Source organism: Sturnus vulgaris, chromosome Z, assembly GCF_052056855.1.
Source record: "Sturnus vulgaris isolate bStuVul1 chromosome Z, bStuVul1.hap1, whole genome shotgun sequence".
Classification (NCBI taxonomy): domain Eukaryota; kingdom Metazoa; phylum Chordata; class Aves; order Passeriformes; family Sturnidae; genus Sturnus; species Sturnus vulgaris.
In genome coordinates, this window is record NC_142283.1 from 12085634 (window position 1) to 12101539 (window position 15906).

General features: G+C 37.3%; 1 protein-coding gene across 3 annotated transcripts in view; it reads right to left on the reverse strand.

Moving 5' to 3' along the window:
* APC (APC regulator of Wnt signaling pathway) overlaps positions 1–15906 on the reverse strand; it is a 93724-nt gene that overhangs the window by 35387 nt on the left and 42431 nt on the right. For all 3 annotated transcript variants that reach the window (XM_088156104.1, XM_014892042.2, XM_014892041.2), the window contains exons 3-6: positions 10553–10637; positions 9416–9617; positions 3677–3785; positions 2033–2146 (exon numbers count right to left, since the gene is read on the reverse strand). In XM_088156104.1, the coding sequence (XP_088012230.1) occupies positions 2033–2146; positions 3677–3785; positions 9416–9617; positions 10553–10637 (510 nt within the window). The remainder of the gene's footprint in view (positions 1–2032; positions 2147–3676; positions 3786–9415; positions 9618–10552; positions 10638–15906) is intronic.

A 15906-nucleotide genomic window follows, 5' to 3' on the forward strand; every position in this document is an offset into this window, starting at 1 on the left:
AAAACTGAAACAATGGAGAAAGCCATTGCTTCAAGGCCCATGAGAAAGGGCAGCTACAGAAAAGTGCAATGACTACCTGGGCAACTGCAGGTTATCAGGTCTCTCACAGAATAATCTCTGGGACTCTTAATTCAGAGATGTCTGCAATGCCAGCCTTTATGCAGCTGAAATGCTACCTCCATTCAGCCTACATTTTGCATAATATTGTGTATCCCAATCAGTTTGGGTGGAGAGAAAATACTGAGCAGAGAGAAAATGGTAAACCTACTAAATTGAGTACCCTTGCCAAATACAAATGCTTCATTTTGCACATTTAAAGATCACAGTGAAATAATGCAGAAACTGCTCTTACGTATCTGCGCATCAACGAGCTTCTACACAATTTTGGCACTGCTCCTTGGTAGAACGAAACCAAGGGGAATTACCAGTTAAATTCACAAGAAGCAGAACTAGTTACTTTGTATTCAATAATCTTTATATAATCACAGTTGGCACTCTAATTTCTGCAAGTATGTAAGTGTTATACAGATATAGAGAGTGGAACAGCTGTGACAAACTCCATGTCAAACATTAATTCAGAAACTCATATTTCAACATCATCTTGGCAGCATTCTTCCCCCCATCAAATTTAAATTCCCCCAACAATCAGAGACGAAGCAAATTCAGGGTCAGATTGATTACTTCCATATAGTGACCTAACTACAGCCAAGGTGTGTGTCTGAATAATTTCTTTTGATCCCTGCCTGAGTGCATTTAGAATGCTGCCAGCAGCCTAGCCCGCCTTTTTAGCTTAATTCACCTTTCTCTAATTCAAGCCTTGTTTACAGCAGCACAACTTTCTCTGGAGTTTGGCTGTGCAGGACCTTCACTCGGGACAGGCAGACACAAACTGCACAGCTGAATCCGTGGAAGGTACCACCCCTGCAGACAAACCTCGGTAACAGCCCTGCTGCTCCCAGATCAGAGCCAGCCACTCTCCAAGCAGACTGAACTTGGGTCTGTCTGAGAACATCAGCACAGACAAATCCCTGCCCAGCCCTGCACACATAACCCAACAGCTGCAGGGTATCTCTCTGGCTAAATACTTTTTTAACAGTAGGAATTTTCTGAAAAGTCCTACTAGATTACTCACTTTAAAGTTTAAAGCAGCTATTCTGATTACCTCTTGTAATCAGAACAGCTGCTTTAACTTCAATGTAAAACCAAATTAGAAATGTTTCTCATGTAGCAAAATTTTGTGTTGAGTCAACCTAACGAGGGAGATAACAGCCTAAAAACACTTTGTATTGAAAATACAGATTATTGTCACATTCACCATGCAACCCCCAAATCTTACTAAGTTGGTTATTTGACATGTCTATAAATAAATGGTAATAAATAATTCAAATTGTTGCTTTCCTACCATGGAGGATTATTTTCTACAACCAGCAACCAACTGATTATTTCATTTGTGATTTGCACACCACTGCATTCTGATTTATACTTCTAAATAGGTGTGCCATGTGGTTAGATATGTACATATCCTCATCCTGAATGCAAAACAACTCTTGGTGAGAGTAAACAACTTCCAGATATGTATGTGAATTACATTTTACTAGAATACTTCTTTTGAAAGTATTATCCCCTGACACATCTTTTCTGGCTAAGGAAACTTAAGAACAATAGCTGGATTTTACTCTAAACTTACAAGCCTGAAGAAATCCAGCTAAAAGATGCAAAACAAAGCAGTTGCAAGTACACTGGGCTTTCTCGAAGCTAAAATGGTAGTAAATTGTAAGGAAATTATCATTAAAAAGTATTTTCTCTTGAATAAATGGTCTACATCTGCTGAATCAAAAGGCTCATTTACAACAGGCAGATGAGGGTACTTTCTGCCGAGCAATTACTTCCTATGTCCTGATTCCTATTTTTTATTTGAAAGGCTAACTAAGTGCTGTGTTTACACACAGTTTAAAGATACAATTACCAATAATTTAATAAATATGCAGGAGAGCCTCTTCCCTTGCTTCTAATGGTGAGAGACAAACTCTACCTGTGCTCGCTTCTCCATATCCTGACAAGTGCCCAGCTGTTCCTCCATTGCAGCTCTGATTTGCCTGGCCTCGTACTCCAGCTGCCTTCTGGTCATATCTGTTTGCAGGGAGAACTGAAAGAGTGCAGGGAAGGCATTTAGCAAATAACGTTTATGTAAATAATGTATTTCTCAAAACAAAAAGTAGAACAATTATTTTTCTACAACAAATTTCATAAAACTACAAATCATAGTAATACTTTCTTAAAACATGACTGCATTACGAAAAACAAGAACAGAATGTTCTTCAACCAGCAGATTACACCTGGGTTTTGTCAGATGAATAAATATAATAAATAAACATTGAGAAAGTATCATTCCTTACAGGAACATCTAGGTGCTACCAACAAAACTGTGATGTGTGCCAGCTGAATTGGCATTTTCAAAAATATTTAAAAGTATTAAGCTATTGCACGTAGTGATGGTATTCATAGTACTGATATTTACCTTATTTCTAACTACCCTGTGAAAAGTGTTAAAATCAGGAGCAGCAATACAGCCTAAAGGAAGACTTTTGAACTAAAACGAATCTCGAGGCAGGAGCAAAGCTCTTCACTGGCTTTGGACAATTACTCAGTCTGCAAATAAATGAGTCTCCAAGAGCAGTCCTTCCAGAAGAATTCACCAAGGTCAATTCAGAGAGTCAAAACAAGACAATCATCTGCAAGCACCAAATGGGACCTGTCATTTTGCTGTGCCTGGACTAAATAGTTATGGATATAAATTGCCACAAAATGCCTTTAGTGGAGATGTTAAGTAATGCATTCTAACCCTAAGAACAGCTAAGTGAATTCATTATCTATGGAACAGGGGAGACAACCTTAAAACCTACAACAGAGTGACACAGATAAAGCTGACAGTGCTTTGAGAATGGGTTGTACTTCCTCAAAATCTTTTTCAGGCTTTCTCCCTTGGCTCTGGTGCTCTGCTAAGCTCAGCCATGACTCAGCGTTCTGCCCACTGAAGAAGGGTTTCTGTTGTCCGTTTCCATTTCCAGAACGCTGGCTGATCCTTCATCAGGTGTGACTCTCTCAGCCACACCTTACAACTCTCTGTGTGAAGGAATGCACTGCAGATACATCCACGCTGCTGACATCTGACAGGAAATCCTGCATTATGTGGCATATCAGACATCTTCATCATCCCAGATAACACTGACTTGACTATAAATAGTTTGGAGGTGCCAAGGTGAAAGCTTACAGCAACACCTCCATAGGCTACAGAATCACTTTACTGATTGTTACAAAATAACTGCTCTTGTGTACAATGTATTTTGCTAACATTACTCTCACAACTAGAAAAATCCACCTAACAAAAGAACGGGGGGAACAGGGTTAAGGAAGTGTACTGACACGCAATTAATTTGCCATAATGACTTTTCAATGCTCCTCTGTTTTCACTGACATGTATACTGATACATATGAATTTTGATGCGTAAAATTCTACATGAAAAATGCATTATTTAGGCTAAGTTATCATTACATACTGAATGAAAAAGAAAATTTAACTAAAATTAACTAAAGTGATATATTAATAAAACACATACAGCATCTAAACAGAGACTGTAGCACCAGACACCTCACCAAGTACTCAGAAGGTACTTACATTTTCAGTAAGGGGGAGACTATCAATCCTTTTAGTCAGGTTCTGAAGCTGGGCATAATACCAGTCCTTTTCTTTCTCTTCTTTCTCAAGCTCCGCGAGCAACAGAGATCTATTAAAAGCAGAAGGAGGAAGTGTCTCACCATTAAAACCTTATTTCCATCTGGAGGTTTGAAGAAGGCAATAAGGAGACACTTGAGTTCACTTCCCTGGCCCTTGCTAATCAACCTATTCCCTCCTCCTCTGTGCTAAGCATTTCAGGGCCTCATCTAAGCGAGAAAAAAAATTACATATTTCTCTAAAAAACCCACTTCGAAATTCAAAGCTAGGAGACCTTTTTGGAAGGAAAATCAGTTATTAGTCGTGTGCTAACTTGTTCCCTGCTTCTTTCAAAAACATACTTTGCAAAGTGCAAACATAATTGAAGAAACGGTTTGTCACAGAAGCAAGTACAACCCTCAGTCCTGAATTACTGAATTGAGAATCTTCACCTTTACATTGTCCTTTTACTCATTTTGTCACCCATAGCAAAACTATGGGCAAAGCACACAAAATAAGCCATTTCTGTGAGCACCTAAGATACTTTTAACCAGTATTTTTCACAGCATGTTAGAGACAAAATATATTTGCAGCTGTTAAAAACATTTTAAATGGGTATCATAAGCACACTGCATACCTGAATAATAACTAAGACAAAATTAATAATATACGCAGACTACCAAGGAAAAAAATCCATTAGAAATTTCACATACTATTTTAACAATCCTTCATAAATGGAATTTTATATAATTCTAAATCTTATGAAACTAATGAAATAATGTTCGTGGCTACAATATTCCTCAAAATATATATATTAAAATTTTCCAGCAAAATCTGGCTAGTAGGGATTAACAGAAAAGCCACTATTAAAAAAAAAAATTACAAGTTAATTATTCTCTTTTTAATGCTTTCTGTGAGTACTGTTCTTCCTTCTGATGTTTTAACATTGCTCATTAACAGAAATTACAAAATCAACACTTAGCCAGAAGACAGAAAGCTGCATACAAGTTTGCCCAGTATTATTTCCCATCCCTTAACATTAACATCCCTCTCTGGCTGTGGCCTTTCTGAGCAAGAGCATACGAACCTTTATAAAGCACAAAAACACATTATGGATAATTACTGTAAGTCATTAAGGAATAATTACACAGCATATAACAAAAGTACAAATTTCCCCTATTTTGATAATACATCACAGACGTGATTTGAGAAGGTAATCCATTTCTGTTCAACTTACTTCCTGCTTTAAAAATGTTTCAAGCTAATTTTGATGAATTATATTGGATATGGAATAAATGTTAAGTGGCTTGGCCTCTGTGCAAATGGAAAACTGAAACAGAGGATCCCTCCCTTCGATGTGAGAGTGGGAAACTACACACAGTTAAGAGTGCTAAATGTTTGTCAACATTAACAAAAGAACATAAATTTCTCGATTTGATCAAACAGTCATGTTGAAACAGATTTGTTTTAAGGATGCCAAGGTTTACAATAAAAATAATTGGAAAGAAGTAACAAATAATTAGCATAATTTGGCAGGTAACTGGAACACTATCACAGGACAGCAGTAATTCTTCAGTCACAGGAATGTGGCTGGAAGAATTCCTAAAGTCCTTTAGACAGACTGAAGGCAAAAGTAATAGATGATGCTTGGGGAAAGCTAGTTGAGAAAGTTTTTTTTGCCTCCCACCTGCCCACTCTCTTGCCACACGGCCCTGGTGCCTGATCTCTGGACAGAGTGGAATTCTGCACCCTTTTTACCACCTTGAGTAGCCAGGCACCAGTCGTGTCAAGGCTATGAAATAAAATTTGCAAAAGCACAATTAATGCAATCTTTATAAAAAGTATTTTTACTTTTGAGGACTTGCAAATGTAAAAGGCCTGACTAATTCTGCCTCTGGATGTCAAAGAACTGGCAGCAGAAACTGGAGGGATTACTTTTAGCTAAGTAAACATGTGATTAAGTTCCTCTTATGAAATGCAGGTATTCAGTATGTGAAGACTGTGTCATTCAATCTGTTTTGACATGCACAATGGATGCTAGAAGCAAGAAAATAACTTAAGAACCATCAGTGCTGCGTGAACAACATAATGCATGACCTGAGGGCGACTTGTTTAATTTAATATTGTCATTTTGTCTTCTGAAGTGATGCTTCGTTTGGGAATACTAGTTTGGTATCACTGCTCTGTGAGAACTCAGGTTTTAACAGTCTAAGTTCTCACAGCACAAAACCTGAAGGGCCACTACAACTACAGGAGGTTGCACTTCAGTTTCCTTGAAAATAAGCAGCAACAAGCAGCAGTTCTCTGTAGATGTGTCTGATAAGCTGTTCCCCACATTTAACATTACTCTAAGGTATTATTCCAACCAGAAGTACAGCTGCTTCTCAGCCTCCTGGAGCTTCTTGGCATTAGGAGAGGATTTAAAGTGGAAGAGCTGCTACACGGGTCGTGAAAAATGTGGAAAAAAACACTGCAGTTATTCCTTCTTTTTTATACCTCCAAGCTTTTTACATTAGGACTTTGACAGCATCAGAAAAATTCTGTTCTCTGTCATACCCTGTCACAATCACTGAGAACTCAGCAAAGCAAATGGAGAAAGCATTTGGAACTTTACACTGTTTCTATGAGTTAACAAAAAGTTTTCAATTTGAACTGCTCTTCTGAAGGGTGGGTTTTTCAAAAACTTCTCATGTGGCATTTTTGAAGCTCCCAACAACAGAGGAAGCTGGATGAATGCAGAAAACTCTTTAATTCTTCTGGAAGTATTTTCTGCACAATTATGTCAATATTATTCCTGGCTAAAAGGGAGAAGGGAAACAACTATATGCTACTCTACTTGCATTATGTAAATTACAACTATAATTAATACTTTCACTTCAACTGGTGGGAAATAGAATAAAATCCTGAAAAGCAGTGCTGATGCTGTAAAGTTTGGTAAGTTTTACCAGCCAGCCAAAAGAAGATAAGCATAATGGAAGAAAGAAGCCACAAGACAGAAAATGCTTCAAATCAACATTAAAGAAATAAAAAAGGAATGGCATAAACCAGAAGGAATAAAGAAGGCATACAAACATTTTCACATAAAATTTCTCAGAAGACTGTCATCTTTAGTGGCAAATTACAGAATTTATAAAGGTGAGATTATGAAATTTGCTAAATTGCCAAGGGCAAACAAACACAAAAATTAACCTGCAGTGTAATCTGAAAAATTTTGTTGTTGATATAATGCTCTTGCCAAGTATGCCTGGAAACAGCCAGAGAAAGCAAGAGATATTTCATGATTAGAGTATTCTAAAATGGCAATTTAAAAGCAATTTAAAAGCATAGTGCTGCCACTGCCCTATTTTCTCAATTACTTTTTTCTCCTTGTTTTTTTAAATTTTGGAATTAGAGGAGAGCCAAGCAAATTAGGTATGTGCCAATATTTTCATCTTTATTCTGGCAGGCAAATAAATTTATAAGTTTTCTTCCCCTCAGAAGTTCACTTTCACTCAAGCGTGGTGGGTTGACCCTGACTGGACACCAGGTGCCCACCAAATTGCTCTAAATACTTAAATATATGATTTAGTCCTCATACATACAATGTTGCCCATTAGCAGCACATATCGTGCCAGGGTGTTAAAAATACTGAGTGGAAATGGTCTCTTGCATATTTTTGAGAAGTGTTATTTTATTCTAAATTATTTTAGGCTTGTCAAATTTCACAAGTTCTTGAAAGTCTCTTTAAGTGCAAAAATCCAAAACTGATTAGTAAATATATACATTTAGATACACAGAAATTTAATAAATATGCCACAAAACACACAAAACACGGAAAGTAAGTGGTTAATTTTCTTTTAGAAATGGTAGTGATTTTAGATGCTCAGTCCTTTATCCCCCCCAAGTTTTGATTCATTTGCTACCCAGGGTTCTCATCAATGCCCTACATGTTTCCATATGTACCCTGAAAGAGCTTAAAGAACAGAGCAGTTTAGGATTATCCATCATTTCCCTAATAATGAAGCCAGATGTGATCTGGCCAGGCCTCAACAGATCCATCTTCTCCACAGCACAAATATTTACCCTACCAGCTACGACAGTAACAGTGCCTAACCTACTCTGAAATTAAAACATCCTCATCCCTTTTCTCCAGCATTATTTGGAACACAGACTGGTTCACAGCCTAAGCTGTCTTCACTGCCAAGAAAAATGACCAAACTATCACCTCTGAATCCATCAGGGTGGGGAAGAATCACAGATCATAAACCAGAGGTGCTAATCACCTTGAAGAACTCTGGCTGCTATAAATGCTGCTTGTTCCAACTGAGCAGGAGTTCACTGGAACCACACTGAAGGTTCCAACTGTGTTTAAAGATTTTAATACCATCTGTAGTAAAATACAGCACTGGAAGAATCAAACGGAGTTTGATAAGACAGTAAATAACAGACACATCACACTCTTGAAGACTGAGATGAGAGCAAGTAGATAGATTCCTAAATTCCGAAATATTCTTATACAGCTCCTCAGGAATCATCTACACTTTATGCAACGGACCATTAGTATTGGTCCTGGCTAGGAGAAGGAAAAAAATAGAGTGGCTGCTAGAACAGACTCAGTATGGACCCATGAGAAGCTACTTTCATTCTGCTGACAGGACCAAAAAAAGGGGACCTGGACATACTATCTTGGAAGAAAAGCATACTCCTTTCAGGTCTTGGCTGCAAAAATATTGCTGAGCTCCACAGAAAATCCTTTGGAGGAGGGGTTTGTAGATGGCTGTCCACAACCCACTCATTATCCACAATGTTTTTCTATTACAACTTCAAAATGGATTTTTTTGCTTATTAATGTCTACTAGGCATAAAAATACCCTGTTGCAGTTTATTTGGTTTTGCAGCCCACAGCTTGATGTCTCATCCATTAAGTAGGACCAAATCTTTAGGAAACCCTGTCTTGCAGATGTTTCTGAAAACATCTGGTATTTCTGTCAGGTTAATTTTAAGAAATAAAGATGGCTTCAGTGGTAACAGCCGCATGTCTCTTACTCTGCATTTCCTTTGTAAGTGACTGATAAAGTGTTACAATTCTGCACTATAACCTGAAAGTATATTCTTCCTAAAAATGGGTACCGCTGCCTTTCAAGGAAAGAAATTGCAGGATTTTGTCAATACAAAACATCTGATGGGAACAACATTATGAAGATAAGAACATGTATTTTGTTTAGCTGATACATTTGCTGAGAGAGTAGTCACCAGGCAAATGTCTGTTAATAGAAAATAATTGATAAACAAGTTATAGTGCTTAATAACCATTTGTAAAAGAAAGAAAGCGATTTCATCATCACATTGTTACAGCTTCGGCATTTATCAAGAGTGGTGAGGAGATATGCAAGTGGTTAGAATGCTCCACCCTGCTGTTTAAATATACCTCAGACAGTGACAACCTGCTTATCACAATAAAAAAACCTTCAGCCAACAAAGAGTAACAATGCACGTATGAAGCAGTAGAAACTGAATGATACTTCATGGTTTTTATATATTTTTCTGCATGTGCATCTAAGTAAAATGCAGATTCTTGGTTTCTTACCTGTCATGGAAAATGACAGGTAAATACACTGCTGATCAAAACCGTATTTGTGACAGCTAAATACTAGGTGTGTTAGTAAACTTCCACATTAAAATTAGAAGTCAATCCATACTGGAAGAATAAAAAAATAAATTTACCTCTCTTTTTCTAGCTCTTCTAAGTAACCAGTGCTTTCTCTGCTTCCATTCATAAAGCCTCTTCTTGGAAATGACCCCATAGGGACTGGACTGCACTCCCCTGAGCGGCTGGACACGGACCCTTCCCGGCTCCCATAGGAACGCACGGACACCTTTGGCCTTAACTTCACCCCAGCGAAGCTGGTGCTTTCCAAATTCAGTTCTAGATAATGAACAGCAAACCTTTTTCAGAGCTGAAGGTTCAAAGTTAAAGTATAATTTCTATCTTGATTTCTTACTTCCTGAACAAATCCATGGAGATTTTTAACAGAAACATTTTGCAGAGAAATGCAGTGAAAATACTTTGAACGAAAACAATGGATATGGTGGACTTGGAGAACAGCAGTTATCTGAGCAGATGGCAAAGCTGCAATCCTGGCAACCAGAACAGTATCCCCACAAAAGCCTGCCTGCCTCCTTACCAGAGGACTTAAGGAATGGGCAGAGTTCTGCATAAACATCATGTGAATTACCTTGTGGCTTCACTTCCTAAAAATTTATTTTCCAGAGAAGCTGCAAATGCTTCATCATGTAAGAGATGACTACACCATTCATCACAGGGCTCTTAAATATAGACATCCCTATGAAATTTCTGGGTTGGTGGTAGGGACAGTGTATGTATACAGGGAGTTAGGGTCTGGGCTTGCTGGACTTCCCATACAATAAGATGATACACATTCCAGCATGTGCTATAAGGAAGGGACTATCAATTTCCAGCATGACAGAAACAATTCCAGTAATATGACAAGGAGAGGGCAGGACATGCAAACAAGTTTAGAAAATTGGTGGAACTAACCAACATTAACTTATAGGGATATTTTTTCCCTGAAGAAAGAAATGTGAATTATAGCAAAAGCAGTTCATATGAAATCCCAGAGGAACAGTAGCAAAAGTACAAACGGAGAAGAATTTTTTTGTTGGGTTTTTGTTTTGTTTTAAAGAGTGTGTCTTAAAATAAAAATGTTTAGGCACTGAGACTATGCCTCATCATCAAGGCCAACCTGGAAAGAAGATATAAATGACTTCCAAAATTTTATCCTAAATTAAAAACAATGGAGAAAGAAATGAACCTACTTAAAACAAAAATTTTAGATTTACCTTTAAGTCGTTCCAGTAAGTCAATTTGTCCAGAAGATGTCATTGCCTCATCTTCAATACTTCCTTGTAGCTGTTTCAGTACCTCCTGTAAGAAATTAAGTGTAATTAAGAAATCCTTACAATAATAACCCACAAGGTAAATACATCCTATCCTACCCAAAAGTGCACACTCATGTCTCAGTGATGTTAATTATGTAAATTATATTTCATGTGAGGTGTGATCAAATGTCATAATTTTAATTGCCATCAGATATATTCTACAATGTTTACCCCAGCACTGTCATATTGTAAAGTGTATCCTGCATTAACAAACCTGGCATTTCAATCTAGTGGATTATTTGGAAGTTCTCCTCAAAATGAATACCAGTTATTTTGAATTAAGAGAAATGCAAGCACAGAGTAATCACTCAGTCTTGTAAAAATCAGTTTTTGCTATAGAATTAACAGAAGAGTATCCTGACGAGAAGAAATCCCCAGGATTTGTCTTCTCTGTGGTCTTAGCACCACTGTAAGCCAGCAAGAAGAATCGTGTTATTCTTACTACAAATGCTACCATTACTATGCCTGGGGCAAAAGATCTAGGTTTCCTTCAAGGCATCAATTATTCTTATTATTACTGCTTCTATTCCAACCACCATCAGACCCACCAGAAAGAGATGTAGCCTCCTTCAGCTAAAGCTTCAAACCCAAGAATACTGCCATGTGCTATTGAAACTATATATGATAAAATTATACAGCTGAAGGAACATAGCTCTGATGCACAAAAAAAATCATAGCAAATAATGACTATTACACTAAAGGGGCCTGTAAGTCCCCAGGTCCCCAGATGCTCAGTGGCCTAAATTCACATAGAAAATTAAATGCAAGTTAGTGAAATTTCTTTTCAATATCATCATGACAGATCCATCAATAGCAAGAACAAATAAAAAGACTGGCTACAAGGCAAAAATCCATTACTGGAATTTTAAGTATCACTTTTCATACTGCGCCACAGAAAATATATTTAGAAGCAGCAACAGTCAGGAGACAAAAGCAATTCTGAATAATGGAAGGTATTCTGCAATTTTCATATATAGAATGCACAGATGATTGTACTTCTGTTCAGATCTGAAAATTAATGAATTCTAGACAATTTAAAAATATGTCTATACCAAAGTTTTGTTCTTTTAAGAGTCTAGCATACCTTACCATCAATATTGGCAGGTTTTGCAACTTACACAGAAGTTACCTTTTTAAATGCATTTTTCTCTTTTCAAGAGAAAAAAATATGGCATCTCTGAAAACTCAAGATTTTCTTTAAGCAGTGCAATGATAAGCTCTTCTGTATTCAAAGAGATGTTACTTGTAATTAAAAGTAAAAGGATTTTGACGACAGAACTGTACAGAGTTCTGGGTCAAATGATCTCAAGCCTTAGACCAAATATAGCAGCCTAGCTCCTGCAGCCACTGCCATTCTGCTCTGGGAAGAATTCTGGAGTATAGACACCCAAATTTCCAGTTTACTTATGAAGTCAAGGTGTTTGCCCACATTCATGTCTTAGATTGGACCAGTTTGATGCCAGACTTCCATACTCCTACACTAGCTCTACCTGGATTCCCACTGTAGTTATCTCAGAGCATGAACCAAATTCCTTTTGGATCAAGCCAAGTCAGCAGTTACACCCAGGAGCTGGTGGGCATTCACTCTGTGGGAACAGGCTGAAGCTAGTCCAAAGACAAAATACCCTGAAAGATATATTGTTGTATGTGTACAACACAATTCGCCTGCAGAGCTGCTCCTACTGCACTACCTGTTAATGTCAGCTTTGCCTTTAGGATCAAGCCTGGGGTGATAAAATTTGTATTCTTGGAAAGACATCTTCCCTGTGCTTGTGCTCTTAGGTACGTTCAAGGGCACCCTCATCAGCCAGATGGTCCAGCCATCTCTATAGGTAAGATCTGCCCTGTCAGCAAAGGCAGACAAACAACTGATGAAGGGATTTTCAAAGAGGGGCTCCTGCACTGCCTGATGCAAGGGCAGATTTGCAGACAATAGTCTTAGCCTAAAGTCCAAAAGGGCGGTGTGGATACATGGAGTGGTCTTGAGAGAGTTTTGCAGCCTTATTGGACACCTGCCAACTCAGATAAACTTAGAAATAACTAATCAATAATTTTTCTCTGAAAATAGCATTGGTTACAAGGAAAAAATCCCAAATCCCATCTCTCCTTCCATTCCCTATTTAGAAGCCTCTCTCTCACATTTGTGGCACATCTGCTGTTTCAGCATGTTCAGGATACTTCCCTATGTAATGAGGCTTCCTGCTCTACGAGCCAATATGAGAAGCTAAATGGAACTACCATCAGCATTTCCTGCCCTACCAAATTACATGACTGAGGTGTCCAGGCAGCAAGGGATTGCTCTTTCTAAATACTTCCAACAGTTAAATATTAGCACACTGGATCACCTTGCTCAAATTTTCTGTTTCAATTCATTATTTAAAGTTTTCACATTCTGTTTTTGTATCATCCCCTTTTTCCTCCAACAGCACACACATTTTTCTCAAATTGGCTCTTCTGTATTTTTCTACATTTCTTTTCTACAGTGCCACTGCTAAGGCAACAATGCCATTATTAGGCTATGATATCCACTTCAAACTCCATCACAGTACACTTCAAAATCTAAACTGACAATTCAACAGGCTGTTAAATAAAGGAGGCAAAGGTTAGAGAAGGAGATGCAGCCCCTGTGCCAGGTACTGGTGGAAAATGAGGCTGTGTGTGCTAAAATAAAATGTCAGGGAATTTGCAATTTTACTTGAATAAGAAACAGAAGTTTTCTGCAATAATCCTTCGGGAGGAAACATGGCAAGTTATCTGTAACTGTGCTAATGAAAGTTAGTCACTATTTATAATCTAGGATTCAACACTAATACTGTTTACATGCATACAGTGCTTTGAAATAGTACTTTTCCATGATAATTTTATATTAAATTTGATATCATGTTTGCTAAAGCATAAAATAGTCTCCAAGGTTCAATTAGTATCTCTTTAGTTATGCAAATTTCAGTATTTCAGTAGTGGTTTACAGCATTATTCTACGCAAATTCTTTACTGACTTAGCAGTGATTTACTGAAAAATACACAAATATAAGTCTGTAAGAAAAGGCTGCAAGGTTTTTTTCTATTCTTTTAAAGAATGTAAGTAAAATTATTTTAATGGTCATTTAAGTATAACCTAAATTATCTTGTCCTGTGTAGAAGTACAAAAGAATGCTTTTGGAAATGGAGCAGGCCCTATGACTCATCATCATTTAAAAGAGTTTCTGTCTTCACAGTCTCTGGACTGTGAAGTACTGAAACTGTCTATTTTTTGTCAGGTTGGCTGGGTCTTTTTGTTTGGACTCTGTGAATATAATCCCAATGTAAAGCCTACTTTATGAATCATTAAATAAAAGAGATCAGATCCGTCAGCATGTAACTGCACAACTGTGGTAAATAAAAGCACTTTAACTAACAGTAGATGCAGCCAACTAAGTGATAAGGGTTCTTGTAAATAAAATGGTTTAAGGGCTGTGAATTTACTCGAGCTGCTAATAAGGAAAGGAGTCACAGAGGAATAATGCTTACATTGGCAGATTTAAAATCCCAAGGAGTTAAGACTTAAAGTGCATTCAATTTTTGGGAACTGTATGTATAAATTTTAATAGGAATATTTCAAAATATGGTATATGTAAAAAGACATTTTAATGACAATTCAGGTATGTTTCGTCTTCTGTAAACACTATTCTCTTCCCGCCCACCTTCAAACATTAAGCTTTATTACTTGTATTCACTTTTGTCATAGCTATGTGTATTCAGTGAAGGCCAAAATATATGAAAATTACAATGAAAAATATATGAAACTCCTGGACACAGCACACCAGATATACTAACAGTCCAGTTATGTTGGTTACCCCTGTGTTTACAACATTTAAGTATAAAACCAGGTTTAACTGCACAAATACAGGAAGTGTTCACAATTTCAGAGAGCAATCCAACATCTATTAGCAGCATACAGGATGGGAGTATCCATACTGAATGAATAAGAAATCATGGTTAACCAAATCAGCATTACTTTAAAATTACCATATTTCTGACAGCATTGGTACTCATGTTTTTAACCTGGTATGCTGAAAACGTAACTTAACATTTCTAAATTGAAAGTAATTTTTGACTTCCAATGGAGCCGAATGTTGTTTCAATTACAGTTTAGAAGAACAGGAAAAAAGGTAGCATATACTAAAAGAACATCACTCAAATTCCACAAAACCATTAAATGTCAGAACCATGGTGGGGGCACACATCAGAATACTGGTGTTTTTTAAAGACAGTAGAAATTTAAATTTAAAGTCTTACATGACCTGTTGTAACTACATGAACTTGACAGTGAATTAATTCTGTCATATGCAATACAACATTCACAGGGGCTGAGGGAGTGCTTGGAAGGAGCTCTTTGCTCCTACACATTTTGGTTAATTAAGATGCTGCTTAATCACGCTTGGTGGGAGCCCTTCTAATTGCCCAAAATGCCAAGCACTGCTCTGGCTGCTCAACCCTGTAACCAGGTCCAAGTGATAACACCACCAATGACAGTACTGCTGACAGAGGTGGAACACTGGGGCAACTCCTTTCAACCCTGCAGAAAGGGGAAAGCGTTTCTTATGTGAAATGATGCTGTTCATTTTAATTTCCAACAATGTCATTTTCTAGAAGGAAATATTCACCCAGTGCCACCATGCTCAGAAGCTGTCACTTGCTGTAACCACTTAGAGAAGACAGCACCTAGTTTTTCATGCAAGCACACTGCCAGGTCAACTAAAGTTATCTGATTTTATGCTCAGAAAGAGAGTTGTCTAAAGTAATGGCATTAACTACATATATCACCAGATCAATTTCATCCTAATTCTAAAAATAAAAGTAAAAAAAAAAAAAAAATCTTCAATTTTCCAGTCAATTTGGATACTGGTAAGAACTTCAGAATTGCAAAGATCTAAAGATATTACTTATTGTAAAATTGCAAAAACACACAGACCTCCAACAATATAATGCCACTGCTGCTCTTTGCAGATTAAATAAATTCACTAATATCTTGAACATCTGTGTTTTGCAGGATGCGAAATGACTTTTATAACCACATTTTTAGTTCATGTGAGCTTAAAAATATGCCTGACTGCATTAGCTGTGCAGTCACTGAATTCCCAGAACTTCCCAGAATTCTCCACTTTATACAATTTGTAAGAGTCAGTTCAGCTTATGACAGTTTCTTCCACTAACACATTAGAATTTATTGAATGATCATGATCCACCATTACTTTCAAAATTACTTCTATTTTGGA